The following is a 25,324-nucleotide window of genomic DNA, read 5'->3' on the forward strand; positions in this document are numbered from 1 at the left end:
CCCATCACACGTGCGGCAAAAACGAGATTCGCCGTTAAAAGCCTTTTATCCCAAGGTCACGGTGGGAATCATCAGCAGAAAAGCATATTAATAACCAAATCTGGCTTCAGTCCGCTCTATCAGGCCCCTTTCCCCACAAAAGTGGTTCCCCCCACCTCTCCAATTATTCAAGTAATTGAAATATCTGCTTCTGTCCTTGAAATTCAAGTTGAAAATGGCTTGAAAATTAGTTGTAACAACACCAGCCAGGAACTTTTATCCTCCACCGATGCAGCTTGCAGGGTTGTCTATAAAACTCCATCCAGCGGCAGCGAAGGCTGGTTGGTTTTAATCAACTTTAAATGTATTTGAAGGGCACTCCCCGGGTCTTACAGGGATGTCTGGTATTCAAATTTAAGAGTATTATCAGATGGCAGAGAAGACTTTTTGAGGCCATCAGAAATTTCAGAAATTTCCCCCCTCTCTTCTAGTGTCTTGTCTGAATCCCCATTTGACACCGGTTGGTTTTAATATAAAAGTTTTGTTGGTGGTTTGGGGGGTGTTTTGTTTTTCTTGGTGGTTCATTGTGTTGCTTTTTAAAAAAAAATAAAGACACTTCATGCATCTGCACGCACTGAAAATAAAAAACACATCCAGCATTTTTCACTCAGCTGCCACGTCAAATTATGCTCTCCAGGCCAAGTGTCAGGCGCGATCTCTTAAATCCACAGGCTGCTTTAATAAGAGGAGAGTTGGACTTGCAGCCCTCGTCCTACCAGTGACCCGAATGCGGTGGGAGTAGATGGGCCGGCAGAGCTGTAAGAAACAAAAACATTCCCTGCAAAAAATTTCTGACGTTCCTTCGACGGGTTATTTTCCTCTTAAAGAACCCGAGCGACATTCTACAGTGCCTCAAAGCAAGCTGTAAATACGGAATAGAGCCCCGATTCTACTGTAAAGTTATTATTAATACTTTCCCAAAGAGGGAAAAAAATAAACCATCAAGATTACGTGAGTTGCCTAAAGTTATAGAGTCATGAGGAAACTCTGGTCTTCCCTGGCATAGTCCTGTCCGACAAGAAAAGCTGATTCTTCCATCAGTATTTTTATTTCTAAGCTCATTAGCTCCTCACAGTGGCTCATTTTATCCTTTCTGAGCAGCAGGAGTTGATGACTTTAAAGAATAAAAGGGATTTGGTCATTTAGTTACCAAGAGAAACATGCCCAGCAGGCTCAGAAGAAGGAAAAGTCACCGAGACGTTATTTCCTCACCTGCAGAGAAATCTCTTGTGATGGGAAATGGAAGAGCAAGAGGTTGATATGTCTTCCCGGAGCGGATCTGGTTTCCTCTTCACATTACCTGACCAGCACGTGTTGGAGAAATCCTTTCCCAAAGCTAAAAAATCAGTTTAATCTTTGACATCCCAGGCACGACCAGTCACGCACACGCTACTCGGCGCTGGCACCGCGGCAATTCCGTAGCCCAGAGGCACAAGAGATGTCCCCGAGCAAATCAGTGGATAAAAGCCAGACTCAAATCAGTAAACTGGAGAATAAGACACCAAACACCTATTAGAATGTATTAATCCCTTTAACTTCACTTCTCTATCCTTTCTCTACTTTTTGGGAGCTGTTGGAGGATCTAAAACCCAACACGTCGTTGTGTCGGCGCCAAGCCATTCCCAAAAGCTTTCCCTTCCCTTGGGAAGCACTAACGAACAACGAAGCGAGTGAAAATCCTCTGTCACTACGTGGTTCGGCATCCGCTCCCTCTCTGACAAGGTCACACCATCGCACAAAGACGAATTTCGGAGTGGGGTGCGTCAACGGGGTTGTGATCCTTCCCCTTCGCATCGGTGACGGCCAAAAAAAGAAATGGAATAAGTTACCTAGAGAGGATGTGGGAGCTTCCATCACAAGAAATCTTTAAAATAGGGTTAGATACCCACCAAGCAGGAATTATGGAGATGGGTGGCTGTGCCTTGATGAGGGGAAGGACTAAACAACGTCCCAGGTCCAGCCCAGCCTTTTTTATTCTACGCCATCGTCTTACTCTTCTCACTCACCAGACAAATCCAGGAGAGTTAAATCTTCTATTTGTACAACAAGATATGCGTGATTGGTGAGCGAAGCTGATAAAACGAGCTGGAAACAGGAATTTTTGTGAGGCCTGAAGCTGCAGAAGAAAGTCCAGCATTCAACTCCTTCACCCTTCAATCAATTCGGTGGGAAAAGATGAAGAGTTTTACGCTTAAAGTGGGGCTTAAAGTTTACGCTAAAGTGTAGAAAACCCTCAGTTTCCTGAAAGAGATGCAGGGAACTGTAAATCGGAATGGAAATAAGGGGTGGACATGACTGCTTGTGCTACCAGAGCACTTAAAAGCCCTGAACAATATTGCATCTCGTTTGCGCTGGACAAAGACATGACCAGACTGACGGCCTATTGGCATGGACATCATCTTGAGACTTCACAGGCAGAAAAGATGGAAGAAAGCAAAGGGAAAATCCTCTCCCAAGAAGGATGAGTTATTTTTTTCCAGGGAGTTCAGCCAACACATGACAGACCAGAGCTTGTTCGCCTCTTCAAACAAAGGTTCGTTAAGCCCCACCACTGCAGATATTCGTAATACACATTCGCCTCTAATTTCTTTGAACTGCTTTCTCGCTACCTTGACTACGTCCTTGTCAACGGTTTACAGGTAAAACAACCCACCACATATCCCTCAGGCATGTCAGCAATCCTTTCGATCGCAGATAATCACAAAATCATTGTTGTTGGAAAAGACCTTTCAGATCGAATCCAATTGTTAACCCAACACTGCCCAGTCCACCGTTAAACCATGTCCCTGAGAACCTCATCTCCGCGTCTGTTCAACCCCTCCAGGGATGGTGACTCCACCACTGCCCTGGGCAGCCTGTTCCAATGCCCGACAGCCCTTTGGGGAAGAAATTGTTTCCAAGATCCAACCTCAGCCTCCCCTGGCACGACTTGAGGCTGTTTCCTTTCATCCTATCACTTGTCACTGGGAGAAGAGACCAACATCCTCCTCTCTACAACCTCTTTTCAGGCAGTTGTACACAGCAAGAAGGTCTCCCCTCAGCTCCTGTTCTCCAGGCTGAACCCCCCAGATCCCTCAGCCGCCCCTCATAAAATCATCAAATTATTTGGGTTGGGAGGGACCTTCAAAGCTCCCCCAGTGCCCCCCCTGCCATGAGCAGGGACATCTGCACCAGCTCAGGTTGCTCAGAGCCCTGTCCAGCCTGACCTGGGATGTCTCCAGGGATGGGGCATCCACCACCTCTCTGGCCAACCTGGGCTAGGGTGTCACCACCCTCAGTGTACAACTTCTTCCTCACATCTTGCCGAATTTCTTTGTCTAGTACGGGATCGGCATTTTCCTCTCCTTTTTACAGAGTCCATCCATTCCCCAACGCAGCACATAGAGGCCACATGTGTAAGCAGCAACTGTCCTTGCACCTGAATTTATGAAAACTTTAAAAGAGGGGGAAATACGTGAATCTGACAGTCTATCAACTGGATTAGCAACAAGTTTTTAAAAGCCATTGCCAACAAGTCCACTTCTGCTCTGGATTCCAAAGACTGCGCTGCTCCATTAAGTAACTCGGCCACTCTGCTCGCATTAATATTTAAAAGAGAAAAAGCAAAGCATTAGGCAGCCAAGCAGCCCAGGATGTGCATTAATATTTTCAAGAAGAGAGGATAGGATCAAGGAAGTGTCAGCACACACAAAGTGGCTGGTGTGATATCCAGGTATGGGGTTTTTTTATTATTATTTTTTAAGAGGATGGAGTGGGAAAAGCAAGGACCACTTAATATGAAACCAGCGTTTCAGCAACACATCCAGCACATGCAGCTACTGACACGCAAAAGAAAACGGATCCATATTGAAGATCCATTAAAGAAAAGATAATAAAGAGAAAAGTGTCCCTTTGGTTTAAAGGTAAAAGTGTCTGGGAATCATGAAGACACAATGTATTAAAAAAAAAAAAAAATTGAACTGATGTTTCTTACCAGAAAGTCTGAAAAATCCGAGACCATGATAAGAAATGAAAAAAAAGAATAAAAACTCCTGAAAGCCAAAAGGCTCTAGAGGGAAAAACCATTGAAATCGGAGACTAAAGTTCCAACAGAATAAGACCCGCTCGCCCAGCAGAGCGCACGGCTCTGTTTAAAAGCCCATGAGACAAGAAGACATAAACCAAGCTGCCCGCTTTAATATATATTAAATAAAAAGCAAAGGGAAACACCGGGCTGCAGATTGACTGCCTGTCACCAGCAGAGGTTTAACATCTTGATTTCACGCTGCTATTCTTCATTACGTTTTATTACCGGGCTTTATGTCGCTGCCACAGCATTCAGGTGGGAATTCAGAGGGTTTTATTCAGGGACATCTTGAAGTCGAGACACTAAACGCTGTTTTCCCACCGCTGGGTCGTCTTTGGGAATGTAAGTAATTGTGAGAGCGATGCTGCGGCTTCACCGTGCCAATGCTCGGCTGGTGCTGGGAGAGGCATGGAGAGAGCTAATAAAGCTAAAAAAAATAAAATAAAGCCAGCAACATCCTGGCTTGTATCAGCACCGGTGTGGCCAGCAGGACCAGAGCAACAGTTGTCCCTCTGTACTGGGCACTGGAGAGGCCAAATCTCAAATCCTGGGGTCAGTTTTGGGCCCTTCAAGACAAAGAACTTGAGGTGCTGGAGCAAGTTGAGAGAAGGGAACGGAGCTGGTGAGGGGCTGGAGCACAAGTGTGATGGGAGCGGCTGAGGGAGCTGGGGGTTCAGCTGGAGAACAGGAGCTGAGGGGAGACCTTCTAATCTCTGACCTGCCTGAAAGGAGCTTGGAGCCAGGGGGGGTCGGGCTCTGCTCCCAAGGAACAAGCGCCAGGACCAGAGGAAACGGCCTCACGTTGCGCCAGGGGAGGTTGAGGTTCGATTTTGGGATCTGCGTCCAGCTCTGGGGTCCCAGCACCAGCCAGACATGGAGCTGTTGGAGCGGGGACAGAGGAGGGACACAGGAATGGGCCGAGGGCTGAACAGCTCTGGGGAGAAAGGCTGAGAGAGATCGGGGCATCCAGCATGGAGAGAAGAAGCTCCAGGGAGATCTTAGTGTGGCCTTTCCATACTTAAAGGGGGCCAATAAGAAAGATGGGGACAGGCTTTTGAGCAGGGCGCGTTGCGACAGGACAAGGGGTGATGGTTTTAAACTACAGGAGGGGAGATTCAGGCTGGACATGAGGAAGAAATATTGTACACCGAGGATGGTGAGAGCCTGGCCCAGGTTGGCCAGAGAGGTGGTGGATGAACCATCCCTGGAGACATCTCAGGCCAGGCTGGACGGGGCTCTGAGCAACCTGAGCTGGTGCAGATGTCCCTGCTCATGGCAGGGGTGGCACTGGGTGACCTCTGAAGGTCCCCTCCAACCCAAACTATTCGATGATTCTCAACCAGGTTACACACAATCGTGCATAACCCAGGAAAATCAGGGCAGCTTTTCCTCCTGGGAAATGCAAGACTCGGAGCAGGAGGCGATGGGGGTTTCTCTCTGCACTCAAAGTCTGACCTGCAGGATGTGAAGCTGTGTCTGCATCAGCAGCGAAGCCACACAAAAAAGCATTCAACCCTAATGCAGTTTTGAATATCTGCATCCTCCACTCAGGGAAGTGCTTTTTCTAAATGAAGGTTAAGTCTGGACAACACAGATGCAGGTACATGTTCAACTGATGCGCAAGCTCTTCTATGAGGCACCAGCTCTGAGCTTGGAGACACAAAGCTTGTTACAAGGAACAGATGCTGCCTTTATTTTCTTTAAAAGATCTTTTCACTTAAGTACGATCTTTAGAAATACATCACAGCAAACTCTACCTGTTCACAAGCAAACATCGTTGCTTGTTAACCAGCATTTCTTCTGCATCATTCTTTTCCCAGAGTCCTTCCATCACCAGTTCTTCAGGACACCAGTTATTTTAATCGGTTGGCACATTCTCCTGACTGCAAAGGACAATTTACAGCCTTGGCTCTGCGTGAATAACAGCTCAGAACAACAGCTCACGCAAAATAAAGTGAGCTTGAGCCACGGCAGGGCTACCACAAGGCAATCATGTACGTGGAACGCTCTGGTTTTGAGAACATAAGGTTAATTTGAGTCCATAAAGAAAGATCTTCATTTCTGGGAGCAATGGTTTAACTTAAACCTACTGGCTGGATTAAAGGTCCTCTCAAGGAGTGAAACAAAGTGGTTGGATTTGCTCCTGCTTTGGTGCTTCACATCTGAGAACACGGTTCCACCGTCACTTGCACATTCCCCTCCAGAATCGACTCCTAATGCCGAGAATCTTACGACTCCTTTCATTCTTTTCAGGAAAAAAAATGAACAAAAGGGCTTTGGAACAGCATCTCTGGCATTTTTGTAGTTTCCAAAGTCCTTGCAGTGATTGTGAAGTCTTGTTGACGACGACCCCTTCACAGCTACACAGCAATCGGATGTTTTTGCCACCTGGATTTGACACCACTGGTTACAAACCTTAAAAACCGACTAATTCAAATAGGGATTTTGGTGCTTAAAGTGAAAACTTCAGCACTTTAGTAGATAAGTTACTTCCTCAGAAGCAGAGAAGTGTTGGTTTACAGCTCTTATTCTTCAGCAGATGGTGATCTTCTTCTATCAAGGACAATATTTAAAAATAAGCTTAAAGTTGAGAATAACTTGTCGAGTCTAGAAACTAAACCCAGGACCAGCCGCAAGCTCAACTGTTCCCAAAGTACTTATTTTTTTTTTCAATCTGTCTTCCCAAAGCAAGTGTCCCGACTTAACTATTACCAGGTAAACATCAGACACGATTTAAATAGTAAATATTTGAAAACATCTCGATGATAACGGGCCTGATGATCCTCTCCGATCTGCATTTTTCATTCCCAGGCATCGTCCAGCTCTTTCCTTCTCTCTCCTCCTGATCGACGCGTCCGTTGCCAAAGCACCGCAGTTTTATTTAAGCGCGTGAAGAAATTACATTAAAAGGGCAAAACATTTTTTATGAGCTGGCAGAGACCTCCTCTTGCCTCGCGATTTCCTACGTAACCTTTACAAAGCACAAAATTAAGGACACAATCCAACTGTCAAGAAATTATTGACATGACAACAAGTCCCGCTGTTCCACTAAAGGTTTATACTTCAATTTTTCCAGATGGGGAATTTGGTTTTCGTTAGATCCCAAACTTGCAAATTGAATAAACATCATGAATTCTGTCAGACTAACAGAATGTTAACGTAGCAATGTTAATATAACGTAGTTTACCAAATTCCCCTGCTCACTTCTGTGTATTTTTATAAGTATTTATATCTATCTACATAAACAGAGAGACAAACCCATGAGATATCATTACTCTAACCCCACTATATAAGCCAGAGCAAATATTAAGGTTTAAAATACATAAACCATGAAGCAGAAGGATCAAAGTTTAAGCCCAATTTCAACAGGGCCAGAATTTCACCATCTATTTTAAAAAAATACCAACTTATTCCAGCCGCACAGATCTTCTCGACACGTTGACCATTTCATGTCAATCTGTAGATCGTTTTATAGCCTCTCAATAATAATAAATAATAATTAATAATAATAATAATACTAATTCCTCATCCTTCAGATATTCACAGTGGAGTCTCAGCTTTCCCTGGATGTCAGGAATGTCTCGCTCCAAAGCCAATGCTGTGAGTTAGACCCATAATTTGTTATGTTTCCCTGTTTAGTTATTGTTTCGATTGTACATTTTTAGGAAAGTTACTGCATTAACCCCACCGTGAGGTGGGGAGAGGGGGTTAAAATTTATTTTTGTCTGATGTGGCAACACTTCAAATACAAAGTAAATACCATAGTCCATTAAGACAGAAAAGGGCCAAACTTTGGTTCTTCTAAACATCGATTATTCTGGAATCATTAATTAGCAGAGCTCTAACAATACATAAAATTGCAGCCTCTGACTCCTCTGATAATTTATGCAAGATTAAAGTATCGCTGCCGTTGCCTTTTCCATTGCCTAATTCAGCATTTTCTTTTTTCCTTATGAAAGCAAGACTCCAGATTTAACTGCTCTAATGCCCTTTTACAGCGTTGGGCGTAGTAAAATCCAACACACTCGCGGGGAAATGATGGATCACGGGAGGGGAGTGCCGTAAAATGCTCCGGTTGATGTTGAGATAGCAAAGTAAATCTTATTTTAAAAATATATATATATATATATATATATACACACACAAAGTGGTGTTTCATGAACTCGTTTCACCCTATCAAATCCCCATTTGATTTTTCTCGTGATAAAGCTTCGCTTTCCTAATAAGCGAGGAAACAATCGCCGTGCAAGGAAATAATTTCCAAGTCATCGTCGCTACATTAAACCTCAATCAACCCAAACACGATGACCCAGCCAAGAAAAAAACACCACCATTTGGGCGAGAGGCTGGTCTCTTCTTCAAACAGCTTCTTCAAAAGAAGAGTTCAGCATTTTTTTAAATTTCTTTTTTTTTTTTGCGGTATTTGAAACTGTTTCATCTGGCCATCGTGACTCAAGTGCGTCCTTGTCACCCCAAAGAGCTCAGAGATGCACCAAAGCCCCCAACATTGGATCTTCTCAATGTGGTTCCTGAGCTGGACCTTCTCTTATTTCTCCACAAAACCTCAGCGCTTCTCTCTAACGACGTTCATTGCACAGCAGCGTCGCAACTTTCAATAACCTCACTCATTCCTGATTATTTTTTAGGAAAACCCTTTGGTTTTTTACCCAAACGGGGCACCAATACTCACCAGCTTGTTCCTTTTACCACTGAGACCCCAAGTGTTTTGGGGAGCTCCTTCAAGATTAAAAATGAAGTTGTACAGCCCAAGGATACCACCCAAGGACGAGATGTCCCAGGACATTTGCACAAGAGCACGGACTACACCATCGCGAATGACGCACGGGTTAATAACCCATGTTAAGGCTTCAAGAATGTTCGTGCCCTTTTCCACCGCAGAGCCCCCCAGGCCAGGCTTAAGGGCTAAGAACACATAGGATCGGTTTTAAGAACAGATCCAGACCCGAAGTTCACCAGCCCTGTCCACCCACCCACCCAACGACCATTCCAAACCACCTCCAGCACGATCCAAACGAGAAGTCTTGCCAAAAAATGCACGCGTGTGTTTTATATGGAGGCGTAAGGGAGGACGGAACATTCCCCAAACTCCAATTTCCTTGGGGGGCAACAGCAAAATTCCCATCGACGACGGAAATAAATGTATTTCCACATCCATTAGATGAAAGCAGAAACTTAAAACCGCAACAGCAGAGTTTTGTAGGACTTGCGAGATGTTGGCAAGTCCACAAAGTGCTTACCCCAGAGCATCTGCTACATATTCTGAAGGGTATTAACTCATTTATATCACTTTGTGGAGCGCACAAACTGAAGAGGCAAGTCCTCAAATGAACGGCTTCTATCTCAGCTCGGCGGCGATAGAGAGGAGTCACCGTACAAAGCTTATGTGTTGTTACTAGGAAAAAAATCAAATGGGAAACGTTTGCAAAAGAAAATTTAAAAAAAAGAAAAAAAAAAAAATCAACTTGCAAATAGGGATTTGGAGAAGAACAGGAAGCAAAGAGCAGAACAGAGAAATCTCCCCAGGTTTTAGAGCATCTGCTAAAGAGGGATCTGGGGAATCCTGATGGCATCGCGGAACATTCTCCGATCGTCAGCGCGGGCAGCGATTCGCAGCATGGGAAACATCAAGAATTTCAAGTGTGACCGTGCCGGGGATCCCGTCAGTCGGTTTGTGTGTCAGGTGAAAGAAAACAGCAAAAGGAAATTAAAAAAAAAAAGAAAAAGAGACTTGCTGTCAAGCTTCAGGTTGCAGAAGCATTCGTGTTTCATTTAAGTGCCTTAAGTGTGTGCTTTTATTTTTCTTCTTTTCACTTTAAGAGCCCAAAGAAAGACAACCAAGGGGATAAGAGGCGGCAGCGCTGGAATTCGGCACAATTCGGAGCAGCGGGTAGAGCCAGCCGGGTTGGAAATGTTTTAAGAGCTTTAGAGCGCAGCCTGAGCATCCACACGAAGATAAACCTGTTCACACCAGCGCTCGCCAGGGACTAACGTAGCTCAAATTCCAAGCAAACCTGGCAGCTCTCAAACATTCTGAACAAAAAAATATCCCAAAAAGCACCAAAAAATCACATGCTACGCATTTGTAAATTCAGCACAACAGCGGCCAGCCTCTATTCTTTAGCCGCATAAGCTATAAAGAGGTTTCAATTCTTAGAAAAAAACCCCCACGGACTTGGAAATATCAAGGGTCACAGGCGAAGAAAGGACGTCACGCATCCCCAAAGCCAACTATGTTTCCTATTAGTGTATAAATAGACTACTCCCCTAAGAGCTGCTTGCTGCCGACAGAATTTCACAATGGAACGGTAGCTGGCACCGCACAGGGTACGGGAGAGACTCTGAAATACGGGAGACGGGTATCGAGAGGTGATTTTTGACGTGAAATTGAGCAAGAGGTTGGAATTCTTAAGGAAAAGGGAGAACGAACGGATACAGAAATTATTAGAATAATTTAAAGCGGCTTTAGGTGAAGATCTCCCAGCCCTCAGACACACGGTGTGAATTTTGGGGTTGTCCTGTGCAGGGACAGGAGTTGGACTCAATGATCCTTGTGGGTCCCTTCCAGCTCAGGCCAATCGATGATTGATACGATGGTTCTTTGATTCTCATTGCTTGGTCCACACCTTCCACCTTGGCAGAGGTTTATCCACAGGCCTCACACCCACACAAGGAGAACCTCGTATTCGTCTTTTGAGGAAGACTATCCACTTCAGATCACATTTCAAGTCTGGATGTTCCCCCCTTATCGCCATCACTATTTTACCCGGCTCCAAATCCAAAACGCCGGAGCGCTCGAGAGAAGGTGGGCGACACCGTGACACCTCCTCTGTTAGCAAAGCTGACTCCCCTCGCTCGAAACAGCTCGTTATTTTTAAAAGAGGGCTCCGAAAACAGAATAATCACTCTTGGCTGCCTGTAGCTCCTCTCGCAGCTTGGGACAAGTCACCTGTAAATTCCAAGTAAAGCCAGAAATCTAAAACCGTTACTTACGGCCGCTGACGTGACCGCTGCCGGCAAAAAGCCAAGTACGTGAACTTTTCCCAATCCGTGCGAAGGAGCGAGCGGCCAAGGAAAAAGCGAGAAGAGAGACCTGACGACATCATGATTTATGGGCAAGGTCAAGGCTACGTACGAGAGAAAAATGACATTGGGCTCACCAGCCTCGAGCGGCGAAACTGCAAAGGGTTTAGGAAGGACCCGCTTGGAAAGAGGAGACTAACGATGGAGCAGAGAAGAAAAGACGCAACGAACTCCGAGGGATCCTGAGCTTTGCACGACTCCATAGCAGGAATTGGCATCTCCGGCATCTCTGACTCTTTCTAATAAGATGGAACAGAGATGCTGTAACGTGAGCTGAGCTGTCGCCTCACAAACAGCAATTGTGCAATTCACTATAAAGAAAAAAATACATATACAAAGCAAGACTACAGCTTAATAAAAGAAACACCAAACCGCAGCATCCCAACAATCTCTCCATTAGAAATATTTACCGATTGGCCTTCACTTTAAAGAAAAAAAAAAATAGAAGGGGGTGTAAAATCCATCACTGAGATTTTCAAAGCTGCCAGAGGGACACGAACAGCCAGCGGCAATAAAATTAACGGCAGCTGAGCGTTTGGATGCCGGCCGTAACTTAGTCCTCACCATTTACACCCCATTTACTTTCTGCGCTCGCTCTGGGCGCGAGTAACACAAACTGGATCCTTCCACTTCTGCCGCCGGCCTTTTCCCGAGCAACTGGCTCTTGTTCATCCCGACACCCTCGTGATGCACGGTTCGCGTTCTTGAGCAAGCGGAAAGAAGAAATTAAGAGTTTAGGGATATTTTTGAACATCACCATCACTCTGACCGAAATCAAGAGTTGTAAAAACTCTTGTTCGGACGGCAGGGCGAAGGTCTTACAAATCCAGATGGAATTTCTCTCTGGAAAAAAGGAAATACAAACGGGATTTCCTTCCATTCGGCACGTTTGCGGAAACCGGCTTCAGCGCTGGCGATGGCAACGGGGAACAAGCAGGAAAACGGTAATGCGAACTGCTGTGTTATCTCAATTGGGAGCCGAAGAAAGGCAAAGATGAGCCGGAAAGGAAGATTTTAAAGGGGGAAAAGACAAAAATTAGTCTCCTAAATGTGCATGTAGCAGATGCAACATAGAACAGGCTCAAAATTGACTCCTGCTCTGGCCACAGAACGGTCCTTGCTGCAGTTCCTTGTTTATTTGGTTTCCTTTGCCAACGGAGACGGTAACGCGGCCCCTCTGTGCCACCGTACCAAACCACCATTTCATTAATTAAACCCTACAAAGCACTCTGAACACGCAGAGTGCCAAGTAACAATATTATTCCCACCTCTGCACGAGTCTCCCCCGCTCTCCAAAACCAAAGAAGGGAAGAAATTCAAGGGTGAACCTCTGCAACGCATCTGGAGACGTCCCTGACCACACAGCTCCTGGAATGGAAAGCGCGCCGACCCGCAGCTTCTGTCCCACCACCCACCTCTCCCGGGCAAAATCCAAAAGCTACTACGCAAAAATTAATTTAATACGCAGACCGGGAGATCACTATAAGAAGGATGAGGCTTTTAGCACATTTGGGGCACCAGAAAATAAGTTCAACTGACACGACGACACGACCGGGTTCCGCGCCGCAAATTTACACGGCGATCTCGTGCTGAGAGCAAAAAAATTATTTAAGAAACGGATCAAACGTAGCAACGTGATAAAGGAGAGTCCCTAGAGGAATCTGCTTCTCGCTTTCTCCATCTTCTGCTTTCAGTCTAAACAATCCTGGGCACACAGCTGAGAAAGTCCTGCCTGGAAGGGGACGTTACAGGAGGGGAAAAGCCACCGAGGAGCCTCTCGCCAGCATCTTTGTAATATTCCGTAATTCCCCCCGGGCGGGCGGCCCGCGCCGCTGCTGAACGATGCACTTTTTGAATTCAATTAAAGCGATTATCTGTTGTGCCAAATAAATTGCGTACAGCGTAGATCCTGCAGCATTTTACACCTTCGGGCTCATTATTTCCTTAACCGTTTCCTCCTGTTTATGCGCTCTCAAATTAAATCGCTGATAATATGCGGCAAAATAAAAAACGAGCGCACCTTGTCCGAAGAAAATTGATTCTCCTTTTTTCCTGAACCGGGCGATTGCCAGGTTTTATATACTCTGTTCCTGGCGATCATTAGTAATTCAATTTTCTTTTTATTAGCCCCCTTATCTGCTGAGCAATATAGTGGCAGAGCTGACCTCTTTCGCACGGGTAAATGTTTAAAATCTTTTCCCTGATTAATTTTGCCAGTTAAGGAAAAGAGGAGAAATGGCCCGGCTCTTTGCCATCACAATGAATAAAGCTTAATGTTGATTGTGATGGAATTTCTAATGCCAAGGAAATTGATTGAACGCAGCAATTACACCGCAATAGTAACTCAAGGGAAATGGGATAGTTTTCTCCTGGCCGTAGCCTTTTGGTTATTTAAAACAATCCAATTTGCAAGGATAATTATATATTAGTGTTTTATCTGCCACTTGAAATGAACATGGGAGTTTTGATACCGGCCCGGCATTAGCAGGTTATTGCTGCAAATTACTCGATATCTGCTTTCTTTCACATCAAGACGAAATTAGGCCATCAATAACCAGAAAAAGGTGGACGGGGGAGATGCGAGGGGCACGAGTGCCCTCTGCAGGGCTGCGGGGAAGGGAGGGACACCCCAAAAATCCCCCATTCTCCCGCTCGGCCACGGCAAATGTGGCATGATGCAGCTCACCGTCCATAGAGCTGCCGTGTCTCAGACATTAAAAGGAATTAAATCTTAATTTTAAGCGCTTACGTCTAGAGAAAAAGCCTGGGGAATAAGAAACGCCAACGCGGCAAATGCCCAAGCAGGGTGAACTTACCGGCGTTGCAGCCAAGGAGGGAGACAGCATTGATTTTTTATTTTGGCGAGAGTGAGGAAAGGTTCACAACCACAAGGACTCACCTGTCATCAAAAACAAGACTTGAAAAAGGGCTGAACCCTGTAAAATGTCAATTAAGAGCTGGGAGTAAAAGGCTGTAGGGAAAAAGAAGGGATTGCTGCATCCACAGGAATTTTAGGACAGGAGGTGCAGGTACACCCTTCTGCCATTGCATCCAGATCAATCAAACCTCACTTAAAAGTTGGTATTTTCCTTTAAAAACTGGTGATAAAATTCCCTGCGCTTTTGGGAATAATCCAGTTTGGAGAAAAATGATAAATGTTGCCCGAGTTAATGGGACAGCACATGGCCAAAAAGAGGTGCTGTCCCATCATATCCATCGCAATTTTATTATATTGGTTATTTGCTATAACAAATAAGCAACAGAAAACCAGTTCGGGATAGACATTTGTCATTTAAACAGCATAATTACAACATATCGTTACTGGTAGGAAAGTTCCTCATCAAACCACAGAGCAGGAGCCCAGTATTTATTCTGCAAACCACATCTTTTGGTTCAAATACCAAAAAAAACCTGCTGCTTTTTATCCCCTTCGTTCTGCCTACACCCGACCGCCTGACCTATAGAGAAACATATATATGAAGCCTGAAATTCAGACAAAAATCTGAAATATGCAGGTGCCGAACGAAGCAGAAACACAGAAGTTGTGAAGCTGAAACAAGGGGAATGTCGGAGGCTCTGTCGGGCTCATGACGATGCCCAAAGCAAAGACACATTACCTGAGTCACAACTCCCAGTAAAGCAATTATCTCCAAGTTCTCCAAAAATAGCCTAAGAAATTACACGGGAAGAAAGAAATTTATTTTAAAAAAAAAAGGAACTCTGTAATATTAATGGCACGTTAATATTAAGTACTAAGTGGTCAAGAAGTCCAAGATCTAAAGGCTGGTTTATCAACATTTATTCGGCTCTGCTGAGCAACAGGATATTTTCTATTCCTCCTCGCTTTGGTCAAGCACTTGAGCTTGTCCTATACACACGTTCTGCCCCAGCACCAGCCCCGAGTTCAAATACCTGGATGAACAGAGCACTAAACTGCATTAGAAACGCTTCACCGCTCAACCGGCCCATCAGAGCAACTTCGGTTTGGGACATACCCTGCTTTCTGATGTTCTATTTAATCAAATGAGTATTTCGGAGTTAATCACAGTATAACGCTCATCATGAGAGCGGCCTAAATAATCTCACTAGTCCAATCACTGATCCTTAAATGAAAATATGGCGAGCACTTTCAAATAGACCATCAGGAAACACCTATTTGAAACCGAACAGCTGGGAGATCAAACATTTGCGGCTAAAAAGGGAATTAGAGAGTCAGGAGATGGACAGGACTTGGCGTTACATGCTTGGGAGAGGCAGGACTAACGTCTTTGGTACGTATGGCTTGCGCCACATATCCCAAAAGCTCGTTGAACAGGACAAACGAGAAAATAGCAAAGCTGTATCACAACAGTGGGAAGGAAGGGGCTGATCCGGCTTTTTTGCACCCTTTTTTGCACAAACGTGCTGGGTTGTCACCAGTCTGGTCCCCAGAGGTTCCCCAAGAGGCTCCCAGTAACATCTCTGTACCCCATTTACTTTCCTCACGCTTGTCTTGCAAGAAACAGCAAGAACTCCACCACTCCCGTAATACCCTAATTAGCACAAGAAAAGAGAAATAAAAACAAATCCCCAAAACCTTTCAGATCATCTGAAAGCCAGGAATTAAACCCACAAGCCTCCACTTATTCCTATTTGCTATATGAAACCAGAAAACATCGACCATTGTATACATAATTATACATTTATATAGGACCATTGTGAAACCAGAAGACACCGAGCATCATATACATAATTATACATCTATATAGGACGACTGTGAAACCAGAACATGCCATCATATACATAATTATACATTTAAAGGCACTGAACGTGACGTCTGACCTGTTCCAAGCCCTATTAGTGGCTACGCTCTCTCATCAGACTTCATGATGCTGCCTTGAAAATGTCGTTGCCCCATCCAGTGTCTAATAATCTTTTTGTACTAAACTATATATGTCTCCCTGGGCAAAAAAAGAAAAGTCCTTGCACACACAGAACAGTCCAGCAATTTCAAGGTACTCAAGACTTGCTGAATTTCTCCGAATTTCTGCTAACTAGAGAAGGAAAGCAGCCATAATCACTGGGCAGCTGCCTCGCAGAGCTGCAATGGCCCGGGAAGGCACAAATCAAGTGCTTCGGGAGCCCCTGAGATGATGGTACAAAAGAGGAGAGATTTCCAGCAACCCCGTACAATATCGGCATTTAGTGCCTGATGTCCCAGCAGCAAAGGGAAAAAGAGAAGAAGAGAGGAGAAGAGAGGAGGAGGAAGAGGAGGAGAAGAGAGGAGGAGGAGGAGGAAAAGAGAGGAGGAGGAGGAGGAAAAGAGAGGAGGAGGAGGAAAAGAAGAGAGGACGAGGAAGAGAGGAAAAAAATGACAAGAACTGTTAAACTAACATCGTTGTGCCACATCTTGGAGAACCTCTTCGGGAAGAGGACGCACAGCCAAGTTCTCACAATCACTACACCAACAGAAAATACACCCAGCAAGAGAAAAGTTTAAAAACCATTTCATAATTATGGCGGGGAAGTATTTTTAATTCACCGAGGCATCAGTGTCCGTGTTCCCACAGTGAGACGTGGGGAAAAAGGAGGATTTGTGGCATTTATGAAGGGAGGAAGAGCCAGGAGCACAAGCTTATTTCTGCTCTATCTACTTATTTTCAGCCCTATGCAGTTTAAGATCAAAAATCTTTTCAGTATGAGAATTTCATCTTCAATCAAGGAACTCAGATTCACAATGCTCAGTATCTCGACTTCCACATATGTAAAATGCTGTTGCAAATTCAAATTCCTCCGTATTTCCAGAGTTTACAGCAGAGCTGCTCATGTGAGGCTCTCGGCAAGCAAAGTAAATTCTTTAAAAAGGAGCTTTACAGTATAAAGATTTATTCAATGACTTGTACTGGCGAAAGGTCCCCTCCAAGCCCCCAAATCAAGCAATCGCTTGAATGCTGAACTATGCCCACTTTGAGCTCTCCCCGCTAAATAAGTGAGCTGTATGGTGATGGTTTTACTACTCAGAGGTCAGTGGACGAGCCTAATTCAAGTTCAATATTAATCATTTAGCTTAAGTAGATGCACACTAAATGTAATGAATTATTTAGAGATAAAAGGTTGTATGATTTTCAATATACTCTTTGCTTCATGTTACTTAGTAATGTGGATTTGCTACAATTTTAAGCTGTAAAGTTCTGCTCATATTTACTAAAAGCAACTACAAACTACACTGAACACTTGCAAGATAAGGTCTGGTTTGCACTTCGCTGAGAAGAAGGGATTTATTCAGACAAAACAGCACCTGCAAGGCCATGGACCATAAACATTGTCTCCAGCTGAACAAAACAAAGGCCCACGTGGAATCAGATAAAAAGATCCAATGAGAAGCAAGAAGACCTCAAAGTGAAATTTTGCTGTTGGACTGATTCATGGTGTGAATGGTAAAGATATAAAAGTGTGTGGTTTTCTATGCTCAGGAGGGACCTCTGCGCAGGTCCCCAGCTCGAGCCAGCCCTTCTGCTATTCTACTCCATTAAATTTTTTTATTTTCTAAGAATTTTGTCTCCTGAAAGTCTGCTCTGCATACGGTTATCAGGCCTCGCCTGAAAGTTTGCTGTTGGAGTTCTAAAATAGAGACTCCGGAGCGAACAGTTATCAGAGAGAGAAGAATCCTGACAGTTTGCACCGCAACAGATACAACCTCGCCTGAAAGTTTGTCTCCAGAGCTCCAAGACACAGTCCCCAGAGCAAACGGATATCAGGGAGGGAAGACGCCTGACAGTTTGCTTCGTGAATGGATACGGGCACCTGGAGAGAAGATCAGCAGCATTTGGCTTGGCATATTTCCCCCATGCAGTAAATAACAGAGTGAACCCGCCACCAAACTCTTTGAAGTTGCGCTTCTCTTTAAGAAATCCAAACATTGTTCTGCAGCAAGCAGAACCGTAAATTACTCCCCCGCGACACCCTCCCCCATCCCTCCAAACCCCTCCTCAAACACACGCAAGATGAGAAAATTCTTTTTCCTTCTCCTCCCACAAAAAAACTTTTCCCTCTCCTGAACCTCGAGCCTCCGTTCTTGTCTTTTCACCCGTCAAAACACAGCAACATCTCGACACGAAATAACTATAATCACGCCTGTAAACTTGGTAGTTGAAGCACAGAACAGGAAACCACAGATGTGTCTACATGAAAATAGAAGCTCAACAGCTTTACTTTTAGAGATGGATCGTAGCAACGTCATGGCCTGAACAGCCCTCCTCATTCAAGGGCCACCGACCACAGCAGCCCTGTCGCGCGTGAGCGAGCGCGGCGCAGGCACACGAGCAAAATGCGCTTTGTATGCGCTCAGAAACACTAAATTTCAGCGTGGTGAAGCCATTTGTCCACGATAACGTCAATACCAAAAGGCAGAACCATCACAAAAATGTTTCACGCATGCATAGCTGCTCTCCAAGCAGCCCATTTCTGCTCTGAGCATTGCTAGCTGAACGCAGCCGGACGTGGAGGCAAAACTACATGTTCATGAAAACACGACGGACATGGCATTCCTCTAATTTTAAGCAAATTACATACAAAACCTAAACACTGGGATACAGGTGCATGAGGTAGGTCTGTAGTCACTAGAGGAGAATCTCGTGGCACACACAAGCTTTTGCCTGGTGTAAAACGAGAGATTAATCTTACAGATGTATTTCTGCCTCTGCCATCCCCTTCCCTCCTTAAGCACTTTCCTATTTGACACTTGCAAGTCCAGCAAAACCACATTAAAAGCAAGAAGCAGCTTTAAAATGGCCTCGTCTGGAGAAATCAAGCTCTGGGGTAAAGTAAAAACATTACTTCAGCCAAACTTCAGCTCCGGGATCAACAACAGCAGATTCATCTCCTGGAGAACCTGGTAACCCATTTCTAAAAATCACAAAACCTTCCCTCGGAACCGATTTGTCGGCACGTGGTCCCCGTCATCCCTTGGGGATGGTTGTTCCTACCTTCCCTGGCAGAGCCCGGCAGGCGGCAGAGCCTGTGCTTGGTGATCTGCACCAGACCTTTGGGCGAGGAACGTTTCGGCGTCGCAGGTTTCCCCCGCGAGGAGTTTTTCTTCCTGAGGTGGAAGTGGCTTTTCGGAGGCGCAGTGGGCGAGGAGCTGCTCTTCTTATCCGGCGGGGAACTGCAGAGGGGAACGTCACACAGTTAGGAGAGGTGACTAAAACACGCTTTGTCCCCTTGCCCTGAGCTGAGAAGCCGCGTCACCAAGTTTCATCCTTCTCCCCTACCCAAGGGCAATAAGAAGCACCAAAGAGAAAATTACAAATAAACAGGCAAGTGGGATGAATTTTTGGCAAAGCACAGATGAAGAATGAGGTATTTGACAGTCTAACTCAACTTATTCCCTTCTGCTTTCTGCTCAGGGGAGAGGATGCCATCCTTTAGTGAGATGAGGAGAGGGTCTTGTCTCCCTGACTGCCAAAAAATCCAAAAAAATCCCAGCTTCTCCAGGTACTTCTCCAGAGTGATTTTCCCAGCACGATCCACCCACAGACACATTCCCCCGCAAGCCAGGATGGTTTTATCTGCAGTGGAGCACCGAGCAGAGGACCTGAGAAACAGAAGCTGGAATGAAGGCACCAGATTCTCAATCTGTGCTGCGTTACGAGCTCATTGAGTCACGGAGAATAGTTATTTAGGCCTCAATTTTCAAGAGCCCGAGTGTGGCGTTATTGCGGCGAGGAAGGAGCCAAACCACATGTTGACTGTGCTGAGGGTGTCTCCGAGTTTGGTGGTAGAGGAGAAGTGACACAGCTGAGCCACCAACCCTCACCCCATCCCGCTGAACCCTCCCCTGCCAAGAAAAATCCAGCCCTACCGACAAAAATCAACACAAAACACACAAAAATAAACCATTAAAAAAGCCCTTGTGGCACTTCCATGACAGAAAGTTTGGTCCCAATATTTATCTGCTTCCCAGCCCAGTGCAAAGCCCTTTTGCAGATAACTTGTCCCACACGCCTCTTCCTTCCGCTGAGCTTCATTTAGAAGCTTCCCATTGTACTCTGGCCCTATCAGACACGGTCAAGGGTGAAAATTTGCTCCACAAGACCCCAGAACATCATGGACAGTGGTTCTCCCCGGCCTGCACAGCTCATCTCCCATCCCAAGGTCTGCAAAACGCTTTACGGGGACAGATCATCCATGATTCAAGCCACTTCTCCTCTCCCCAGCCCTCAATGCAACAAAATTATATGAATTTGAAAATAAACCAATAAAGGAAGACAGTTCTTTCCTTCCCTTTGAATATTAGTCTGTTATTCAGGGCAGGGAGGAGACCCCAAAGTGCTGCGGTAAAATCTTCGGAGAATGAGATGAGAAGAAAACCCAGCTCTGTTTTAAAGGTTCAAGTCAGAGTTACACAGACTGTGAAAACAATTAAAACCTGAGGCCTTGAACCCTGGAGAGAACAAAGTCACCACGCTTGGAAAGAGAAAAACAAAGACACCCTCTAGTATACAACAATTTCACTTATAGCCACGACTTACGCGAAGCCAGCAGACACAAAACACGATCAGCGCAACGCCATCGTTAAGACGACCAGCAACTTACCCCAAATTTCCTTTTCTCTTGATGATTTTCGTCCGAGACTTCACTTTGTAACTGGACAACGCGGCATCGCCCAAGGAGGACTTGGCCCCGCCGAGACCGACACCAGACGCCGCGCTTGGAGGCGCCGGGACGGTGCCGGTTCGAAGGAGATTGAGGGCCGGAGGATTTTTGTGATCCTCAGATCGCCACCTGAACGCCGATTTGGACGTGGAAGGCAAGGCCTGCAGGCTGGAGGCTTTCCACTTATATTTACTTGGAGAAACACCCAGTTTGGACTGGAGTCCCGATTTCTTCAGTTTTGCACCCAAGTCGGCTTTTGGCGATAGTTTAGCACCTTTTTCTGATCCAGCATTGACCTTCTTAGCGCTTTCGGATGCTCTAGGGCTGACCCACCTCTTCACAGGACGAGAGCATTTCCCAGGGTTTGCGACCCACGTGTAATTAGTTTTCCTGAACTTCAGAGCTTTGCCGGAGACGGGTATCGAGGCGGCTCTTTGGAGAGCGGCGGTTTTGGGGACTGCGGAAAACCTGCTCTTCGTTGGAGTCATCCCAGCCACCAAAGTTGCGGTCTGAGCAGGTCTGGAGCGCATCGTGTTGTTTCCAAGGAGCTTCGGTTCTCTGGAAGCATCCGTGACCTGCTCACAACCAGCCTGCCCTGGAGCCAGCGGTTCTGCCTTCATCCGAACCAAGTGTCGAGCCGGCTCGCGATCCGGCACCACCGAAAGTTGCTGCGGCTCCGATTTCAGCGTCACGGCGCTTTCGCTGGTGCTTCCGCAGGAGGCCGGGGAGCTCGCGGCCACGTCGCTGGCCCGACACACTATTCGAGGTTTATCGGACACACTCACGTTCGCTGAACTCACAAAACGGTGAGATGAGTTGAATGAAATGGAGAGAGAGGGTCGTCTCTCTTCATTTTGGCTCACGTACAGAGATTTCTGCGCATCTTTACTGTCTCCTGGCACAGTGATGAGTGTTTTCAGCCCCGAAAATTCACAGTAAGAACCCATGTCGTCAAAATCTTTCGTATCTCCGAACAGGCCGGCTCTCTGAGGCAGCTGGATCCCCACGACGATATTTCCATCTGTGGTTAAGTCCACCTGTCTCTCCGGGGACGATTCTTGTGGCTCGGGGACCTGGCTGTCCCCACGGCTTCCAAAAGCCCAAGACGTGCTGGCACTTCCACCGCTTCCAACATCACACCCCGATCCCGGTGGCCGGTTGACAAGGGAATATTTTTTCCTCCAGGAGGGACCTTGATGCAGCTGGAAATCCCTGGGAGGCTGCTGGGAGTACCTGGCCGAAAACATCCCCCTCCTGAAGGCGGGGTGGCGGGGATTGTTCCACCTCGGTGGCGCAGATGGCAGCGACCGCGGCACGTCCCCATGCGTGTTTTTATGGTTGTTTATAAGACCTAAGGAGAAGAAAACAAGAGTCTGTTAATCATAATCCCAGGGGTGTTTGACAGCACCACAGCATCGGTTTTCTTCACGCTGCAATGAGGACAATCGCTCAGGCCACGTTTCAGATAACCAGCGCTGGAAGGCAACACTTAAAAATCTCCCTTGATTCTCATGAAAATCAATAACAAAAGCAATTTCACAGGACAACTCAATGCAGGTCTGAACCACAGATTCACCAACACACCCTTAACACATTACACTAGTGCTGTCGGCCACATTTTGCCCCAAGAAGAGACTGGACAACGCCCTCAGATACACGGTGTGAACTTGGAGGTTGTCCCATGCAGGGACAGGAGTTGGACTCGATGATACTTGTGGGTCCCGTCCAACTCGGGACATTCTATGATTTACACTCTTTTTTATGTGCCAAAACGAATGCTTGAATTATTGGTTTTGGAGCCTGGTATTTAAAAAATGCTAATTTTATCTCCAGATATCTTTTCAGAACAGTCTCTGAAGGGTGTGCTTGTGCATATAACCCAGAACAGCCACCACCAGCCCCAAACAAAACCCATAGAATCACTGAGGTTAGAAAAGACCTTTAAGATCATCGAGTTCAACTGTTCCCCCAGTCCTGGCACTAATCCATGTCCCTGAGAACCTCATCTCCGTGTCTGTTCAACCCCTCCAGGGATGATGACTCCACCACTGCCCTGGGTAGCCTGTTCCAATGCCCAACAGCCCTTTGGGGAAGAAATTGTTCCCAAGATCCAATCTCAACCTCCTCTGGCGCAACTTGAGGCTGTTTCCTCTTGTCCTGGCGCTTGTTCCTTGGGAGCAGAGCCCGACTCCCCCGGTTCCAACCTCCTTTCAGGCAGTTGCAGAGAGCGAGAAGGTCTCCCCTCCGCTCCTGTTCTCCAGGCTGAACCCCCCAGGTCCCTCAGCCACTCCCATCACACTTGTGCTCCAGACCCTTCACCAGATTCCTGGCTTTTCTCCCTCAAACCAGCGACAAGGAGGCTCCAAGGCGGCCCCAGCTCCGCTGTTGAGTCACTGCACATCCCTCTGCCAAACCACCACACCTCCCCACTGCTTTGGTGTACAAACAAAGTCATTTGGATAATAGATACATGTTAATTAGGGAGGTCCTGTACTCAGCACTTAGAAAACTCTTCCAATAAAAGGAATTATCAAAGGATTTTTGAGAGGAAAAATTATTTTGGGGTGCATAGAGTGAGTTAGCACTAAGAATAAGCACCAGTGCTTATTTTGGAACAGGCTGCCCAGGGCAGTGGTGGAGTCACCATCCCTGGAGGGGTTTAAAAGGCATTTAGATGAGGTTCTTAGGGACACGGTTTAGTGCTAGAGTTGGGTTACGGTTGGACTTGATTATCCTGAGGGTCTCTTCCAACCGAAATGATTCTATTCTATGATTCTAGGAAAGGGCAAATATATCCCCCCCACACACTCCTCCACCATGATTAAGTGTCAAGGGACAGAGGGCAAGGGGCACATCCCACCTCTGTGTCACCATCCCCAGGGGCTGCAGGGCAGGGAACACTCCTGTCCCCCCAGTCAGGAGGGTCACTGATCCTACAGACACCAGTAACATGGGGATCCTCCCCTATAGGGACCCCCAAACCTCCCAAGTGCTCTCTGGGCTCCTTCCCTCCCTGCCCAGCACTCCTGGGTCCTTTCCCCTCCCCCACCCCCCAGGCCCTTCCCAGGCCTCACCCTTCCCCCTCCCCGGCACTCCTGGATCCTCCCCATTCCCCTCCCCCCCGCTCAGGCTCTCGGATCCTCCCTCAAGACTCCAAGGTCCCCTTCCCAACCCGCCCCTTCCCCTAGGACTCCCAGGGCACCCTCACGACCCGTCCCCCCCTCCCCGGGTCCCCTCACAACCCACTTCCCCCCCGCCATCGACTCCTGAGGCCCCTCACAACCCGGCCCCCCCCCCACCCAGGTACCTTCACAACCCACCCAACCCCCCCCATCGACTTCTGAGTCCCCTCACAACCCGCCCCCCCACCCGGGTCCCCTCACAACCCGCCCCCCCACAACTCGGGTCCCCTCACAACCCGCCCCCCCACAACTCGGGTCCCCTCACAACCCGCCCCCCCCCAACTCGGGTCCCCTTACAGCTCCCCCCACATCGACTCCTGAGTCCCCTCAAAACCCGCCCCCCCGCCCGGGTCCACTCACAACCCACGCCCCCCCCCCCATCGACTTCTGGGTCCCCTCACAACCCGCCCCCTCCGCCCCCTCACAACCCTCCCGCTCCCCCCCCCAGCTCCCCCCTCACAACCCACCCGTCCCCTTCCCCCGGCCTCCCGGGTCCCCTCTGAGCAGCCTCTCCCCCCATTCCCCCCCGTTCGTACCCTGCAGCAGCCGGATCTGCCGCCACAGCCGCTCCCTCTCCTCCATCCCCGCAGCGCTGCCGCCCGGCCCCGCCCCGCCACGTCATCGCCCCGCGCCGGGCCGTTGGCCGGTCACGTGAGCGCGCGGCGGCCGTTGCTTGGCAACGGAAGGAGCTGCGGCCTATGCGGCCCGGTGGGGCCTGAGCCCTGGGCCTTGTGCTGAGCCCGGGCGGCTGCGGCTCCTTCCACCCCCTGGCCCCAGCCCAGCCCAGTCTGGTCTGGCTGTCCCCACCTCGTGGCCCCAGCCCAGTCTGGTCTGGCTGTCCCCATCCCCCGGCCCCAGCCTGGGCTACCCCAACTTGAATTAATGCTTGTTCACAGCATTTCTGCTACCTTGTTTCTAGCTGTCTGTAGTGAGAACTGATTTATTACTCCGTAATTAGTGTAAAATGCAAGAGAAGAGTATGAAATAAAATAAAGATTTGAAAACAAGTTTCAATTTCGATATTTTAAAGAGGTCAGTGGTTTCAGCAGCTGCAGGAGGAGCAGTTTCCCAACTCCAATAATAAGAAATATTTACTTTTGCTTTTCCTAGTAATTTTCATGATTAAAATATAGTATTTATAATTAATTAGATAACTGACAGTATTCAAGAAGCAATTGCACAATGTGTTCAGACACATGGTGTGAACTGTGGGGTCATCCTGTGCAGGGACAGGAGCTGGACTCGATGATCCTTGTGGGTCCCTTCCAACTCAGGACATTCCATAATTCTATGAAAAGCCCCT

At 47.0% G+C, this 25,324-nt stretch overlaps 1 protein-coding gene across 1 annotated transcript in view; it reads right to left on the reverse strand.

Moving 5' to 3' along the window:
• Nucleotides 1–24,617, reverse strand: part of ZC3H3 (zinc finger CCCH-type containing 3) — a 179,786-nt gene extending 155,169 nt beyond the window's left edge. Inside the window, exons 1-3 of the mRNA XM_065628505.1 lie at nt 24,558–24,617; nt 20,780–22,190; nt 19,171–19,349 (exon numbers count right to left, since the gene is read on the reverse strand). Coding sequence (XP_065484577.1) covers nt 19,171–19,349; nt 20,780–22,190; nt 24,558–24,603 — 1,636 coding nt within the window. The 5' untranslated portion in view covers nt 24,604–24,617. The remainder of the gene's footprint in view (nt 1–19,170; nt 19,350–20,779; nt 22,191–24,557) is intronic.
• Nucleotides 24,618–25,324: the final 707 nt, after the last annotated feature.

The sequence above is a fragment of the Caloenas nicobarica genome, chromosome 2 (assembly GCF_036013445.1).
Source record: "Caloenas nicobarica isolate bCalNic1 chromosome 2, bCalNic1.hap1, whole genome shotgun sequence".
Classification (NCBI taxonomy): Eukaryota; Metazoa; Chordata; class Aves; order Columbiformes; family Columbidae; genus Caloenas; species Caloenas nicobarica.